General features: G+C 51.6%; 1 protein-coding gene across 1 annotated transcript in view; it reads left to right on the forward strand.

Moving 5' to 3' along the window:
* KSR2 (kinase suppressor of ras 2) overlaps nucleotides 1–17,335 on the forward strand; it is an 83,866-nt gene that overhangs the window by 25,049 nt on the left and 41,482 nt on the right. Inside the window, exon 6 of the mRNA XM_058816946.1 lies at nucleotides 8,667–8,848. Coding sequence (XP_058672929.1) covers nucleotides 8,667–8,848 — 182 coding nt within the window. The remainder of the gene's footprint in view (nucleotides 1–8,666; nucleotides 8,849–17,335) is intronic.

A 17,335-nucleotide genomic window follows, 5' to 3' on the forward strand; every position in this document is an offset into this window, starting at 1 on the left:
TGACCGTGTTCCCAGGGGTTCTTGGATGAGAGAAGAGATGAGGATCTGACTCCATGTTTCAGAAGGCTTGATTTATTATTTTATGATAGATATTACATCAAAACTATACTAAAAGAATAGAAGAAAAGGATCTCATCAGAAGGCTGGCTAAGAATAGAAAAGAATGATAACAAAGGTTTGTGGCTTGGACAGAGAGTCTGAGCCATCTGACTGTGATTGGCCATTAATTAGAGACAACCACATGAGCCCAATCACAGATGCACCTGTTGCATTCCACAGCAGCAGATAATCATTGTTTACATTTTGTTCCTGAGGCTTCTCAGCTTCTCAGGAGGAAAAAAATCCTAAAGAAAAGATTTTTCACGGAAAAATGACTGCGACATATGATCTCCATGCTGTTATTTATCCCGAGACCAGAGCCCAGCCTGGAACTCCAGCGAGGGGCAGTACAGGAATTTGGAGAGCAAAACGAGCAGCATCTCTCCCTGTGCTTCCAAATCATCCCCCTGATTAATCTCGCTGCTGCTGCCGGACTGTGGAGCTGAGCACAGCCCCTGGAATGTGTCCAGCTTTCCCCAAAGGATGCTTTGCACACCGTGAGGTGACAGTGATGAGTGGCCCCCGCTCCAACCTGGCTCTGCGCTGGAACGATCCCGCTGCTCTGGGCTGCGGCGCTCCTTAGGAGTGTCATTAATGTTAATTACGGCCCTGCTATTCCATCCAGAGCCGTGCTCAGAGGAGAAACTTCTCACCGTGTCCTTTAATGAGGAGTTGAGGCTCCTTTTGAAGCCAGACGGGCGTGAGGATGAATTTAGATCAGGATGAGCATCCTGGGAGAGGTGGCACCGCGTTCCTGGCTGGGAGGGAGGGCACGGGGAGGGCAAGGGCTGTGGGCAGTGCTGGCCAGGATGGGAATGACCACTGGTGGGCTTGGCACTGCCTGAGCCCTGCCCAGCTCTGTTTCCAGTCAGGGAGCAGCTCCCCTGTTCCCTTCTTAGTGTTCAGGATGTTGGTGGGAGCTTCTCCTGACCTTCAGTGGTGGCCCAAGAGTTCCAGGGGATTCCTTGGCAATAATGGGATGAAAACCAAAAGCAGGGAGCCCAGAGAGGCCATAGAGGTGCTCCAAGGGCTGGAGCTCCTCTGCTCTGGAACTGTGGCTGCCCCTGGATCCATGGTATGTCCAAGGCCATGTTGGAGCAGCCTGGGACAGTGGGAGGTGTCCCTGCCCATGGCAGGGGTGGCACTGGATGGTCCTGTGGCAATCTCTGTGGTCTTCAGGCCACCCATCCCTCTTCTGGGAGAGCTGGGGGTGCTCACCTGGAGAGGAGAAGGCTCCAGGGAGAGCTCAGAGCCCCTTGCAGGGCCTGAAGGGGCTCCAGGAGAGCTGGAGAGGGACTGGGGCCAAGGGATGGAGGGACAGGACACAGGGAATGGCTCCCAGTGCCAGAGGGCAGGGCTGGATGGGATATTGGGAATTGGGAATTGTTCCCTGGGAGAGTGATGAGGGGCTGGGATGGAACTCCCAGAGCAGCTGTGGCTGCCCCTGGATCCCTGGGAGTTTTTCAGGCCAGGCTGGACAGGGATTGGAGCAGCCTGGGACAATGGGAGGTGTCCCTGCCATGGCAGGGGTGGAATGGGATGGGATTTAAGGTCCCTTCCATCCCAAACCATTCCAGGTTTGGGGCGGATCTGCCCCACCTGGCTGAGGTTGTGTTGTCCGGGGATGTTGAAACCCCCTCAGGGTGCCCCACTGAGGGGCTGAATCCCTGTGGAAGTTTCTCCATCTGAAGGAAACTTATCCCCAGCAGCCCTGGCTGGCCCCAGCTCACCCCCAGCGCCCTCAAAGCAACGTAACGGTGGCAACCAAGAAAACAGAAAGGGCTTAATGAGAAACAGCTCCAGCTCCAGGATCCTGGCAATTACCTCTGCCAGCTCCTTCCTGCCCCTGTCTGCTCCCAGTGCTGCTCCTGCAGCCCTGAGGAGGAGGAGGAGGAGGGGGGATAAAACCTGTTTGGCTCAAACTCCCTTCAAAGAATCTCCCAGCTTCATAATTTGCAGCTGTAATAAAAAAGTTCCACCTTGTGCTTGGAAAAGGGAATAATAGATCAGTCAGAGTCGAGCCTGGAAATTCAGGCACCCAGGGAAGTGGGGACAGGCACTTGGATAAATATTTAAGTGCTGAGGCTTTGATATGAAGGAGCTGCTTTTCCTCTGGCCAAGGGGAGGGAGGGAGGGAGGGATTGTTGCCTCTTTATGGGAATGAGGAGGATAAATGGAACATCTGCAGGATATTCTGTGTTTATTTCTTTATCTCAAGCCCAGCTTGTTCAGGAGTGTGGAGCCTGTTCAGGTTTGGGTGGAGAATGAAGGAATTTCAGCTTTTCAGGCAGGTTCAAAAGCCTTGAGTGCTGAAAATCCTTCAGAATCTGGTGCCACCCTGAGTGCACCAGGGGGATTTGGGACGTGGGGTGGCACTGGGCATGGAGCTGTGTGTTTGTCCTGGTGCCAAATGTGACCTGGTGCTGAGACAGCTCCAGCTGTTGTGATCCCAAATTTTGGTTGTGATCCCAAATCCCCAAGGCCGTTTGGGAATGCTCAGACTCCTCAGCCAGGGTGGGGTTTTTAATGGTTTATTTGAGAAAAAGGTCGGATTTTGCCATCTGTGTGCCAGTATGGGAACAGGAAGGGAAAAGTGGCAGAAATTCTGGAGGGGGGTAAAGGCAAGGAGGGACAGGACACAGGGAATGGCTTCCCACTGCAGGGATGGATGGGAAATTGGGAATTAGGAATTTTTCCCTGTGAGCACAGACTGAAGCTGTGGCTGCCCCTGGCTCCCTGGGACAGAGGGAGGTGTCCCTGCCCATGGCAAGGTTGGGATAAAATCACCTTCAAGCTCCCTCCCTTCCCACCAAATCATTCCTGCCTGAAACAATGCCAGAGTGAATAGAGTGAATCTGAGGCTTTTCTTCCTTTTTTTTTTTTTTTTTTTTTTTTTTTTTTTACCATTCCAAAGAATGCCAGAGTGAATCTGAGGTTTTTCTTCCCTTTTTGCCATTCCAAAGAATGTCAGAGTGAATCTAAGTGTTTTCTTCCCCCCTTTTTTACCATTTCAAAGAATTCCAGAGTGATTCTGAGTGTTTTCTTCCTTTCTTTTGCCATTCCAAAAATGCCAGAGTGAATCTAAGGCTTTTCTTCCCTTTTTTTTTGCCATTCCAAAGAATGCCAGAATCTGAGGATTTTCTTCCCCTTTTTCCCATTCCAAAGGATGCCAGAGTGAATCTGAGTGTTTTCTCCCTTTTTTACCATTCCAAAGTATGTCAGAGCAAATATGAGTGTTTTGAATCTGAATGTTTTCTTCCTTTTTTTTTTTTTTTTTTTTTTTTTTTTTTTTTTTTTTTTTTTGCCATTCCAAAGAATGCCAGAGTGAATCTAAGGCTTTTCTTCCTTTTTCTTACCATTCCAAAGAATGCCAGGGTGAATCTGAGTGGTTTGAATCTGAGTGTTTTCTTCCCTTTTTTTGCCATTCCAGACAATGCCAGAGTGAATCTGAGTGCTTGATTCTGAGTGTTTTATTCCCTTTTTTCCCATTCCAGTGGGTGCTGCTGGTGGAGGAGGCATGGGGGCAGCACTTCACCTGCTCCTTCCTCTGATTTAATCGGGCATGTTGTGCAATTAAAGCACTCCAAAAGCCACAGATCTTTGGGGCTGAATCCCGGCCAGACTGCAGCGATCTTTAATCCTTTACAGCTGAAATACCGAGGAGAGGATTTTTATTTTTATTTTTTTTCTCCCACTCTATTTCCCTTCCTTTAAGAGCTTGTGTGGAAATTGGTGTGTGCTGACGAGGAGCAAAGTGGTGAATAAAACATTACCTGGCTCTGGCTCCTGCCTTGTGGCTCAATCTTAAATTAAACCCGTTTTAATTCTTTTAGATGGCAATAAGAATGGGAGTGACAACAAATGCCTGCAGAGCAGGTGGCTACTTACTGGATTTTCGGGACTTTTAAGAGTTGGGAATGGAGGATGAGCCCTGCCAGAGTTTGGGGTGTTCCCTTTGGGATGTTTTTTGGGATCAGCCATGCTCCAGAAGTATCACGGCCCTGAGAATATTGACTCGATTTCCAGGGTTTTTAAGATTTGGGAATTTCTGGGTTTTTTAAGAGATGAGCACTGCCAGGGGCTGGTTGGGGTGTCCTCTTTGGGATGTTTTTTGGGATCAGCCATATCCCAGGAGCATCACAGCCTTGTGAACATTGACTGGATTTCTGTTTTTTTAAGAGTTGGGAATGGAGATGATCCCTGCTAGAGCTGGGGAATAGTTGGGGTGTTCCCTTTGGGATGCTTTTTGGGATCAGCCATATTCCAGGAGTGTCACAGTATCGCAGTGAACATTGACTGGATTTCTGGTTTTTTAAGAGTTGGGAATGGAAATGAGCCCTGCCAGAGGCTGGGGAATGTTTGGGGTGTCATCTTTGGGATGCTTTTTGGGATCAGCCACATTCCTGGAGCATCACAGTGAACATTGACTCGATTTCCAGGCTTTTTAAGAGTTGGGAATGGGGATGAACAGTGCCAGGGGCTCATTGGTGTGTCCTCTTTGGGATGCTTTTGGGATCAGCCATATCCCAGGAGCATCACAGTGAACATTGACTTGATTTATAGGTTTTTTAGGAGTTGGGAATGGAGATGAGCCCTGCCAGAGCTGAGGAATGGTTGGGGTGCTCCCTTTGGGATGCTTTTTGGGATCAGCCATATTCCAGAAGCATCACAGCCCTGTGAACATTGACTCAATTTGCAGGTTTTTTAAGAGTTGGGAATGGAGATGAGCACTGCCAGGGGCTGAGGAATGATGAGGGTGTCCTCTTTGGGATGTTTTTTGGGATCAGCCATACTCCAGAAGTATAACAGCCCTGAAAATATTGACTCAATTTCCAGGTTTTTTTAAGACTTGGGAATGGAAATGAGCACTGCCAGGGCTGGGGAATGGTTGGGGTGTCCTCTTTGGGATCCTTTCTGGGACCAGCCACATTCCAGGTGCACCACAGCCCTGTGATGGATTTTTACTCCCTGTAAAACACAGATCCCACTGTGCCCACCCTCACATTCCATCTTCTCCCAGCACATCCTGCTCCTCCAGCCACCAAACCAGCCCAGGACATCCCAGCAGGGCAAAACCTCCCCGGGCTCCTTTCTGTGAAATCCCAAGCAATCATCCCCACCCTTCCTGCAGCATCCCTCTGTCACTCCCTGCCCTCCCCTGGCAGTGGTGACGGGCCCTTTGTCGCGCTGTCTGCTCCTGTTTTTCAGCTCCTGTTGAAACCCTCTATTTTCCCCCTCCCCAAGCCGGTGATAAGCGTTTGACTGATCCCACCGAGCAGGCGGGGATGAGCCATCCAGGCGGGATTGACACCTCAAGGGATTTGCATTAAACGCTTCAAACTCGCTCGCCTTTTTTTTTTTTTTTTTTAATTATTTTTTTTATTCCCCGTTTTCTTTTTTTTTTTTTTTTTCCATCCATCATTATATATTTAACAAATTCCTGCATGAAATTATGGCCCCAATCGTTGGCATTCGCCTATCTGAGAAGGAATCTCTGTCTGCACCGATTTTCTCGAGCATCCCGAGGCAGGAATTAACCCCAATGCTCCACGGAAAAAAGGAGGAAAAATGAGGAAAAATGAGGAATTTGGGTCTGCAGAGGGTTATGGGGTGGTGAGAGGTGAAGGAGAGGGGGATGCTGGGTGTGCTCACGTTGTGCCAAGGGTTGAGATTTTGGGAAAGGTTTGGGAAGCCAAGGGCTGTGTGGAGCAGGGGCTGACTCTGATGTGCTGCTGGGGACCTGCAGTGAGGGGTAGAATCCCAGGAATACCCAGATTTGGAGCCTCCTGGAGCAGGGAAGAGGGTGGGACAACCACGGAGAGAAGAAAAAAAATTGTGGGGATGTCCAGATTTTGGGATCTGCTCCAAATCTGGACGGAAAGGTGACCGACCTTGGCCCATGGTGGCATTTTCCTGCCATCCCTGGAGGGTGCTGTGGGCATCTCCCAGATTTTGGAGAGCTCCAAGCCTTGAGATGGACCAGGTGTGGTTCTCTCTGCTCCCTCAAAACCCTTTGGAGCCAAAATAAAAAATATCTGCTCCATACTCCTGCCTCCCTTTCCTGAAAAAGGGCTGTCTTGGGCCTTATCCCTATGGAAAATTGAAATTAGGCTGATGTTTTACCTTGGGGTTTTTTGTTTTGTTTTGGTTTTGTTTTGTTGGTTGGTAGTTTAGTGTAGTTTAGTTTAGGATGGATTATGGATGGATGGATGGATGGATGGATGGATGGATGGATGGATGGATGGATGGATCCATGGATCCATGGATGGATGATCCCTCATGGCAACAAGTCCTTTATGAGGTGCCCATGACTGGCCTCACCCTCCATTCCTGCCTCAAGGATGATTTTTGACCCTTTTTTACCCAAGAAGCCCCAAACAAGGCTGGGTTTGCTCCATGTCCCTCAGACACTGCTTGTCCTCAAGCCAGGGGACAGGATCCCTGTCCCTGTGAACCCCTGTGCCAAGGAGTTTTCCATGGATGCTCCTGCTCCTCTCCAGGCTTCAGTCCTTGCCCCCCTTCCCTCAGGACAGGGATCAAAGCCATGGGAGGATGGGCAGCCAGCCCAGTCACCCACTTGGATCCTGGTGTTTATTATTCTTTATTATTTTTCTTCTCCTGAAAAAACAGAGAGAGGAAAAAAAAATATCTCTCTGTCCAAAATCACTCATCCTTCCTAATAATGAGAGCTGTCAGCAGCACTGCTTGGTGAGGAAATGATGCTCGCAGTAAATATTTGGTCTGGAACTGATTTATGGGTGGAAAAAAACGAGATTAGTGCTTAATCACTGCCTCTCAGGAAGGGCTTTGGGCCGGGGTTGAGCTCAGGGGGGCTGGGGCCAGGCCAGGGGAGCAGAGCTGGGACTTTAAGTGGAAACCCCGTGGTGGGGTTGGGGTTGAAGAGCATCAGTGCAGGGGATGGACTGGATTTGGAGCCACCAGGCTGGATTAGATGGGATATTGGGAATTGGGAATTGTTCCCTGGCAGGGTGGGCAGGCCCTGGCACAGGGTGCCCAGAGCAGCTGTGGCTGCCCCTGGATCCCTGGCAGTGCCCAAGGCCAGGCTGGACATTGGGGCTGGGACACCCTGGGACAGTGGGAGGTGTCCCTGCCCATGTCCTTTAATGATCTCTGATGTCCCTTCCCACCCAAGCCATTCCATGGCTCCATGACCATCCGCTGTGGGGCTGACCCCAAGGAGTTCCAAGACAGGAGAGCAGCTCAGCTGGACCAGCCTGGAACATCCACCCCATCCTGAGCCCAAAGAGGTCCTTGCAGCCACCCTAAACACAGCAGCAGCTTTCCTGTGTGAGGAAATAATTAACTTATTAGAGGATGGTTTAATTTTCTTCATTAAAGGCCATTTCCTATTGCCTGGCAGGGCCAGATGCCCCCGGGCACCACTGGGAGTGGTGGGACATGCTCAGCTCCAGAGCCTGCCCACCCTGCCAGGGAACAATTCCCAATTCCCAATATCCCATCCAGCCCTGCCCTCTGGCACTGGGAGCCATTCCCTGTGTCCTGTCCCTCCATCCCTTGTCCCCAGTCCCTCTGCAGCTCTCCTGGAGCCCCTTCAGGCCCTGCAAGGGGCTCTGAGCTCTGCCTGGAGCCTTCTCCTCTCCAGGTGAGCACCCCCAGCTCTCCCAGCCTGGCTCCAGCCCTTGCAGCATCTCTGGTGCCTCCTCCGGGCTCTCCCCAGCAGCTCCAGGTCCCTCCTGTGCTGGGACACAGAGCTGGATGCAGTGCTCCAGTTGGGATGCAGGGATTATGGATGGAGCATTCCAGGAATTCTTGAGGTGTTGCAGTGCCAGGATGCTCTCCAAGGATCTCTGTCCCAGATTCTGCAGATCCCCAGCGGGCTGAGCTGCCTTTCCCAGGGCTCTCTCTGCTCCTCACTCCGTGGCAGCCGGAGTGGATGAGCTGGAGCAGCTCTGAGTGCCAGGATCCTGCAGCCCGGCCCATCTGAGCTGCCAGAGTCACTCTGCATCCCAAAGCCTTCCAGTCTGGTGCAGCTTTGGGATCATCTGAGCCAGCAGAACAACGCTGGGCCTTGTCCCAGTGTGGAAAAATGGGACAGGAGGGAGATTGGACTGACAGAGCAGGCAACTCCTCCTCCTGCTCTGCAGAATTTCATTTGTGAGGAACTTCACCCAGTGTTTTGGGTTGTCCACACCATGGCCCTGTGGTGGTTCCTGGGATTCTCTTGGGGCCCCTCACACTCTCCACTGCAGCCCACCCTTGCTTGGGCCCTTTATTTGATGTAGTGACATTAAATGCGACCATTTAGGGGATTGGACAAGGTCAGCAAGGCTGAGGCTGATGAGCTTTTGGACCAAATGTTGTTTTTCTTCACCCATGTTCTCAAGAGGAAAAGCTCTGGAATGTTGTGAAAAGTGAAAATTGCTTTTGTTTGATGGTGGGGAGGGATTGGGAATTCCCATGGGGAAGCTGCATTAATTATCACACGGGAGATGATGCAACAGCACTTCCATCCCACGGGTGCCACCATCCCATCCCCAACTCCTTTCCCTTCACTTCTCCCTCCTTTTCCCTCTCTTCCCTCCCAGAGTCAAGAAGAAGAACAAGCCCCTGAACCTCAAGATCCACAACAGCGTGGGGAGCTGTGAGAACATCCCGGCCCAGCGCTCCCCGCTGCTCTCCGAGCGCTCCCTGCGCTCCTTCTTCGTGGGCTACCCGCCCTTCCTGCCCTCCACGCCGCCCGTGCACACCGACGCCACCTTCTCTGCGAGTGAGTGCCCCCTCGGGTGCCCCTGCCAGGGCTGGGCGGTGCCAGGCAGGGGGTGGGACTGCGGAGTTTGGAGGACATGGGTTGAGCATTGTGGAATGAGCCCAGCCCTTGTGGAGGTGCCTCGTGTTGGTGTTTAGAGATCTGTGGGCAAAGATAGCCCCAAAAGCTTGATTATTTCTGTTTTTTTTTGGGAAGGCCACGGAGGTTTTTGTGCTGTCTGGGGTGGTGGCACTGCCAGGATGTCACCTAAAAGTGACTTTTCTGTGGGTGGGTTTGTAAACCTTTGTGGTTTCACCTCTGTGTTTAAACCTCTCCTGGGTCCTTGCTTTGACATCAAGGGCAGAGCTGCTCAATCCCTCAGGATGTGGAGCTGATGTGGAGTTTTGGGAAGCCAGTCCTGGTGCAAGCGCCATGGAGCTGATCCCACCTGGCAGGGGTTTGTCCTCTCCCAGGAGATGCCGCTGGTGGCACTCACCGGCTGGGTTTGGCTCCATGAGCTCACCCAGGTCTGGGAGGAACAGCCTGGCCCTCATTTCCTGGTCCCACACCAGTGCTGGGATGAATTCCACAGAGATTGAAACTTTCCCAAGGCAGGCGTGGCTCTTGGCCCAAGAAAAACTTCCCTGGAGGAAACATGTGGCAGCTGCTGGGAGTGATTCCCAGCCAAGCTCCCTTTGCCTCTTGTTCCTCAGCTAAAACTTTCTCCAACTCCACACCAGGCTGGGTTTCTGTCACTGTCCCTTCCCTGGATTTTTCCCTTGTTTCCTTTCTGGAAATGCCTTCTTGGCTTGTTTTGGGGTCTTCCACTCATTCTTCCTGCTCAAAAAGCAGGCTGGAGAAGGATTGCAGCCAGAGGGCTTGCAGACAGATTTCCTTTCCTTTCCTTTCCTTTCCTTTCCTTTCCTTTCCTTTCCTTTCCTTTCCTTTCCTTTCCTTTCCTTTCCTTTCCTTTCCTTTCCTTTCCTTTCCTTTCCTTTCCTTTCCTTTCCTTTCCTTTCCTTTCCTTTTTCCTTTTTCCTTTTTCCTTTTTCCTTTTTCCTTCCCTTCCCTTCTTCCTTTCCCCTTCTTCCTTTCCCCTTCTTCCTTTCCCCTTCCCTGGCAGTCTGGGGTCACTGAGGGCTCACCCAGCCAGTCCTGCTGCCCTTTTCCCCCTGTCCCTTTGCCTTTGGGGACAGTGGCACCTGGCAGGAGCTCTGCATGCTGTTCCCAGAGATTTCCAACACCCCGCTCCAGGTTTGCCCGGACCGAGGGGCATTTCTGCTTTGCTGTTTCCCACACGGAATTGTCAGTGCTCAGCTCACAGCCCAGACCAACAGAGCAGGAATCACAGACCAAACCCCACTCCCAGCCCTCCCTGGAGTGTCTCCTTGGATTAGTTTTGCTCAGTGTTGGGCTCTGTGCCGTGCTGTGACATCCTGATGGGACGTGGCACGGCCGCAGCGGGACGCGATGGCAGTGATGGGCTGGCAAGTGACTCACCCTGCCAGAGAGGTGTCTCCTCTCATTTCCTCCGACCTCCCTGGCTGCTGGGAATGTTTGCTGGGCTGGATGGGAGCTGGGTTTCCCCAGCTGGTTGATCCCTGCAAAGCAACCCACTCCGTTTGCAGGAGGCTTCAAACCTCTTTTTGTTACAGCATGCATGCTTTTTTATACATTCCTACAAAGCTCGTTAGTTTATACTTTACTCATTGGTCAGGAAAGTGAAAGTGCTCATTGGAACTGGCAGTTGCAGGTTTCTCTTATTTATCCTTCTTTTTTGGTTTCTTTATCAACGACCTTGGTAGGAAATTCTTTCAGAGGTAAACATGGATCCTCTCACCAAACTTCTCTCTGGCTCACAGAAGTTACTGTGAAACCTCTTCCACACTGTTTGGTCCTTGAAGGATCAACGTCCATGTGGGAGTTACACCAAGCAGGGCAGATGTTTGTTTGTAGGGAGCAGAATCATGGAATAATTTGGGCTGGAAGGGAGCTTGAAGCTCATCCCTCTCCATGGGCAGGGACACCTCCCACTGGAGCTGGTTGCTCCAAGCCCTCCCTACATCCCAAGAATTCCCTGTCCCCATCCTTGTGGTGGTTCAACAACTGAGCTCTCCACCATACCCCATCCCTATGTTTTCTTCTAAAAATCCCTCTTCCCTTTTCCCCCTGTGGGAGCAGCACAGCAGCACCCAGGTGCTCTGTGCTGCTGTGGAATTGCTTCCCTAAGCATGGAAACACAAAAATTGTTGTTGTTGTCAGCTGGAGGTGGGTGAGGGGAGCCCAGGCAGGCCCTGTCCCTCCCTGGCTGTCTCTCCATGATTTCTGTTCCACAGCCTTGCTGCTCCTGGCAGGAGCACATTCCCATCTGAGTCATCCCTGGCCCGGATCAGCAGAGGGTTTGGATGCTTCCCTCTGATTTTTAACATCCCTTTGTCCTGATGGGAATGGATTTTCACAGAGGGCTGGAGGGAGCTGCAAGAAGGAGCCTCTTCCTCCAGCAAATCTGGCTGGGGGAATGACAGGATCGTGGAATATCCTGAGTTGATCCTCAGGGATCACTGATCCAGCTCCTGTCCCTGCCCAGACCCCCAACAATCCCACCCTGTCCATCCCTGGCAGTGCTGCCCAAAGGCTCCTGGAGCTCTGGCAGCCTCGGGGCCGTGCCCATTCCCTGGGCAGCCTGGGCAGTGCCAGCACCCTCTGGGGGAAGAACCTTGCCCTGATCTGCACCCAAACCTCCCAGCACAGCTCCAGCCATTCCTGTCACTGTCACAGGGAGCAGAGACCCAAGCTGCCCCTCAGAAATTGTAGAACAACTGGTTAAATGTGGTCTCCAGGGCTGTCCCCTCCCTGCCCAGTCCTGTGTGACACCTCCATCACACCCACTGTGCCTCTGTTCTGCGCTGGGGGGATTCTCTTGGTCCTGCCTCTTCCCCTTGGCTTTGTGAGTGTGGAATTTGCAGTTTATGGTGTTGAGCATGGGCAGGATCCCAGCCAGGCGTGGCCAAGTGACAAGTGGTGGCTGAGATGCCACCAGGGCTCCTTGAGCCCCCCCAGCTCCTGGCAGAGCCCCTGAAGGGCTGACCTCAGGCAGGCCTGGAGGACAGGGATCCAGGAAAATGTCCATTGGGTTGGGGTGGGATTCCCAGAGCCCTAAATCCAGCTTTTCCTTTGGAAAGCACCAGGCTGGACCCAAGGATGTGGCAGTGGTGCTGAAGGTGACATGGGGAAGCACCCAGTGCCACCCATGGTCACCCCACTGCTAGTGCTGGGGTGGCTTTGTGGGGGGACACTCCTCCCCACTGCTGTCCCAGCCCCAGCCACCTCCAGGAGGGAACTTCCCAAAGGGAACCTCCTTTCTTGGGGACCCTGACCCTGCCCCGCACAGGCTGTGGCAGGAGCACTCCCCAGCTGTGCTGGCAGATCCCTGCAGCCACATCTGGCCACAGCTGGCAGTGAGGCTCCAGAGGGTTTCCCACCCTGGCAGCAGAGTTGGAGGGCACAGCTTTGTCTGAATGAGCCTAACTGAGCCTGCAAGGCTGCAAATTGGGGAGGGGGGACATCCCCATGTGAGGATTTAAGGCAGCTGAACATGGCATTTGAGCTGGGTAAATGGGATTGTCACCTTGGAAAAGGGAACTGCATTAGAAAGGGATTCTTTCCTTACTGGAAAGATGCTCTGGGAGCAGCTCCTGCTTCAGATTATCCCATCTGCTCCAGCCCAGCTTTGGTTTCATCCTGCTGGATCCATCCTGAGTTATCCTTGCACCCACTGGAGCTGGCTGTGATCAACAGGGGTGGAAGGGACCTCAAAGGCCATCCTACATCCTATTCCAACCCCCCACATGGACAGAAACTGTGTTTGTGGGGTTCCCAGAGGAAGGAAGGGAAGGAAAGGAAGGATTTGACTCCATGTTCTCAGAAGGCAAATTTATTTTTTTATGATATTACATTATATGAAAGAATACTATACTACAGAATACAGAAAAGATACTTACTGAATGCTAAAAAGACAATAATGAAAACTCGTGACTCTCTCCAGAGTCCTGACACAGCTTGGCCCTGATTGGCCAAAGAGTGAAAACAACTCACAGCAGAATCCAATGAAACAATCACCTGTGGGTAAACAATCTTCAAACACATTCCACATGGGCAAAACACAGGAGAAGCAAATGAGATAAGAGTTGTTTTCCTTTTTCTCTGAGTCTTCTCAGCTTCCCAGGAGAAGAATCCTGGGCAAAGGGATTTTTGAGAAAATGTGAATGTGACAGGGACACTTCCCAAATTCCATGTGGAATATCTGCCACATGCACTCATGGAGGGAGCAGGTGATGCATTTGTACCTTGAATCCTGCATTGATTTCTGTCCTGGGGAGAGAAAGCTGCTGGAGCAGCTGCTCTGGGATCTCTCCCATCCTATTTTGGCCCTAAAAGAAGCACAAGCAAGGCCTGGGATGTCTCATGAAGGGATTTTGCTGCAGAGCATCTCCCTGGGGTGCTTGGCTCCCAGCTGGGACCATGGAGAAGTAAACCCAGGGTGGTGGGGAGACACTGGGACAGTGTCCCTGGAGCTGCCACAGCTGAGACATTGGAACTCCATCACTACAGCTGGCACAGGGTGCCCAGAGCAGCTGTGGCTGCCCCTGGATCCCTGGCAGTGCCCAAGGCCAGGCTGGATGGGGCTGGGAGAACCCTGGGACAGTGGAAGGTGTCCCTCCCATGGCAGGAGTGGGAATGGATCATCTTTAAGATTCTCTCCCACCCAAACCATTCCATGGACATTATGATTTGTCTCTGGACTGGGATTTTCACCTGGTGGTGGAGATATTCCTAATCCTGGATATCTTCTGCTGTTGAACTCTTTTGGGATGAGGCTCCACCCTGGTGTCTCCTCTTAATGTCTCCATGGGACTCACCCCCCTTGGGAGCATTTTGGTGACATTTGGAATGTTTGGGATAACTGCAAAGCCTCCTGGCCATTTCTTGGCTTTGCAGTGACTCATCCTGGGATTCTTACCAAGTCCACTTCCATCGATTTTCTCTGTCCCATTCATAATGGGAACATGTTTGCTGTAGTAGAGTTGGATTATGGTCTTTTCTGAGCAGTCTACAAATCCATTTCCTGCATAGTAGGGGAAGGAGGGTTTGTTTATCAGGCTGTCTCTGTGATGGATAACACAGAGCTCCCACCAGCTCCCTGCCATCCAGACAGGGGCCAGGAGATGAGGAAGGGACAATTGTGACAAAGCAGTGCCCATCTCTGGGGTTCAGCACTGCTGCCACCCCTGGAAGGTGCTCCAGGTGTCCTTGTGTCACAGACATCTTTTATGAAAAATCCTTTCCTTAGGATTTTTCCTCCTGAGAAGCTAAGAGGCCTCAGGAACAAAATGTAAACATTGATTATCTGCTGCTGTGGAATGCAACAGGTGTATCCGTGATTGGTCTCATGTGGTTGTTTCTAATTAATGGCCAATCACAGTCAGCTGGCTTGGACTCTCTGCCCAAGCCACAAACCTTTGTTATCCTTCTTTCTTTTTCTATTCTTAGCCAGCCTTCTGATGAAATCCTTTCTTCTATTCTTTTAGTATAGTTTTAATATAATATATATCATAAAATAATAAATCAAGCCTTCTGATGATGGACTCAGATGCATCATTCTCTCTCCCCTTCATCGCCTTTGATTTACAACATACTTGGGGAGGTTTTGGGACTCTCTGAGGGCATCCCCACCCACCCCAAGGAAGGTGCAACCCCAAAATAACAAAATGGGGAAGCTCCAGTGCTTTTCTCCATTCAGGACACGCCCAGGTAGCCCAGCTGGGGCCCAACCAGAATTCACCCGGTGATAAGACCCCGATCTTGGCCTTATCACCGAGCCATGCAGGATGGTCCGAATAACTCAGTCCCTCTGGGGGACAGAGTGCCCAAATACCCGGTCAGCTCACAGCCACAGGCTACCCTTAGCAAGCTCAGTGATTTCAGCTTTTTAGTGATTCTCAGCTCTCCCAGGATTTCAGCTCTTTGCTTGCTAGGTAGGGAGCCCTTGGCTGAGGCTGCAGCAGATGCGAGAGAGGAGAAGGAGAGGTCCTGGCAGTTCCACAGTGATGGTTTATTGGGGAGTCTGTGAAGGGTCCAGTGACAGCTCTTCTGTTAGATGGGCTAAAACAGCTCCTTTTTATAGGGTGTAGGGGGATCCAAACTTGTCCAATAGTAAGGGTTAGGGGAAAAGTGACCTATGGGGTTACAGAAATAAGCTATGGGGCAAGGGGTAGAAGACAGGAGCTTATTTTGCTGTCTCATCATGACTCAGCAGTTCCTACTGTTATAAATGATAAAATCGAGAGCCAAACTTATAAGAAAATTTAGCAAAGATTTATTAATTTGTCATCGAGACCGAAGTTCGGTCATCAAAAACCACCACAGCCAAGGGCAGCCTGGGTTCGGCGCTGGGCGAACCTGGATCCGACCTCCAAAATGTCAGAGTCTCCCCTTTGGTTCACAAATGCTGCTTCAGCAGCGAGTTCTTGTACAGTTTATTCTGCCTGCAGCAGAGATGACCGACTGTTCTTTGTGTCCCTTCACATGCAGAACCGGGGCTTTACATGTGGAAAGTTAGACAAAAGTCCAGTCCAGGTGTTGTTACTATATTGCTGTTATCATATTTCTAAAGTCCCATACCTTCCACAGCTCTTCAGGCTGCATATCTCCATCACGTCGGGGTCACCAGTTGTTGTAGTCATATTTCTGGAGTCCCATACTGTTGTTATTAGATTTCTAGAGTCCCATACCTTCTGGGTGGTTTTCTCACAGGCATCTCTTCACAGCAGTGTTGTTCCTGCTTCTTCATCAGGGCTCCTCCAAGGCTCTCCCTGACCAGCCAATCCACCCCCTTTAATCCCAGTTATCTTCATTAGCCACAGCTGCCACCCAATTAAGGACATCACAGCTGCAGCCCATCAAGAACAACTGGGACCTACTGGGGCAAGGCCTATATACAGATATTCAAGTACTATATTTCCCCCTTTCCTTTTACTTACAGATATTCAAGTACAATACAGGTATTTTACTAGGACTCAAAGGCCACCTCTACTATATTCAGGTGTCTAGATACTGTCAGAGAACTTTGTGGAAGTAAGCATTCACATGTAACAGGGTGCCGGTAATCATGGTGGCAGATGCAATCTTCGGGGTGATCATCACTCTTTAGTGGTCCTGTCGACCTGGGGAAGTCGGTGATCATCACCCAGGTTTCATTCTTACATTAAAGAACCTGATATTATCTTAACGTCATCAGGGAACTGGATGAATATCAGTAAGACGCTGTTCCTGCCTAGGGTGGTCAAAAGACATAGTTTGGATCTTACAATATTTTATATATTAGTAGCATGAATCATCTCTATCATACACTACACTGATGTTAAGTCTCAATCCTCCATGGAGCTTTCGGAAGCTCCACAGACTCTCCCCCACCCTGGCTCTGCCGGGACAGCAGCGGGGGCAGCGAGGCCGTCACGGCCACGGCAGCGCCGCCGCGTCCCCGTCACCTCCGAGGCGCCGGGTGCCACTCAGGAGCTGTCACAGCTGCCTGTCACCGCCGGGGAGCGGCCGCCAGCGCTCTGTGCCGTGTCGCCTGTCAGCGACACGCCGGAGGTGGCTGTCACCCGTCCTCCGGTCGGTTTTCCCCTTCCCCGGCACAGCTGATCCCATCAAGCGCTGCTGTTGATTTTGGGATGAGCCAAGCAGGAGCCCTGCCCTTTGCGAAGGAAAACACGGTGTGGCACGCCCTGGCTGGGCTGTCACATCGGGAAGCAGGGTTTGGCTTTTGGGAACCCTTCGGGAGGCACGGATGGGGTGGATGACTGGGGGAAGTGCCCATGGGGCTGCTCAGTGGGTGCCACAATGCGAGATTCCGCTTGTGCCCAGTGAAATGCCAGCTCGGAGCGGGGGGTATGAGGTGAGGGGGATTATGGCCGGAGAATTTGGATTTTTGAGGCAGGCAGGAGGCTGCTGGTGATAAATAAAGGTTTTAAGTAATCACTGGCAGGGGGGCAGCTCCGGGGCACAGGAGAGAGGGAGAGAAGGAGGATGGAGGAGAGGGAGGATGAAGGAGATGCAGCCGCTGTCACGCCTCAAAGCTTGCAAGCATCATCCGATCCCGCCGTCACTTCTCCATCACAAAGTCTCCATCACAAAGTCCCCATAACAAAGCCCGACCGTCCCACCCTGAACCAAGACCTGCTCATGAGGGTTTCCCCCTTGTAATTAACGCTAATTTTGGTAATTTGGGGGGGGGGGGGGGTTCAATGAGAATATTCCTCCTGCGCTGGGGGGAGGCTGCTGCATCTCCCTCTAAGCATCCCCCCGAGTTAACCCTACCAGGAATCCGGGTAAAGGGGGGACTCCCCAATTAACCCCAGAGCCCCCCAAACCCTCGGGGCTGGTCCCCGGTGCCTCTCCCTGCCCTCCTGCCCCGCTCCGCTGCTTTTCCCCTCCTGCCAACAGCGG

The sequence above is a fragment of the Ammospiza caudacuta genome, chromosome 18 (assembly GCF_027887145.1).
Source record: "Ammospiza caudacuta isolate bAmmCau1 chromosome 18, bAmmCau1.pri, whole genome shotgun sequence".
Taxonomy (NCBI): Eukaryota; Metazoa; Chordata; class Aves; order Passeriformes; family Passerellidae; genus Ammospiza; species Ammospiza caudacuta.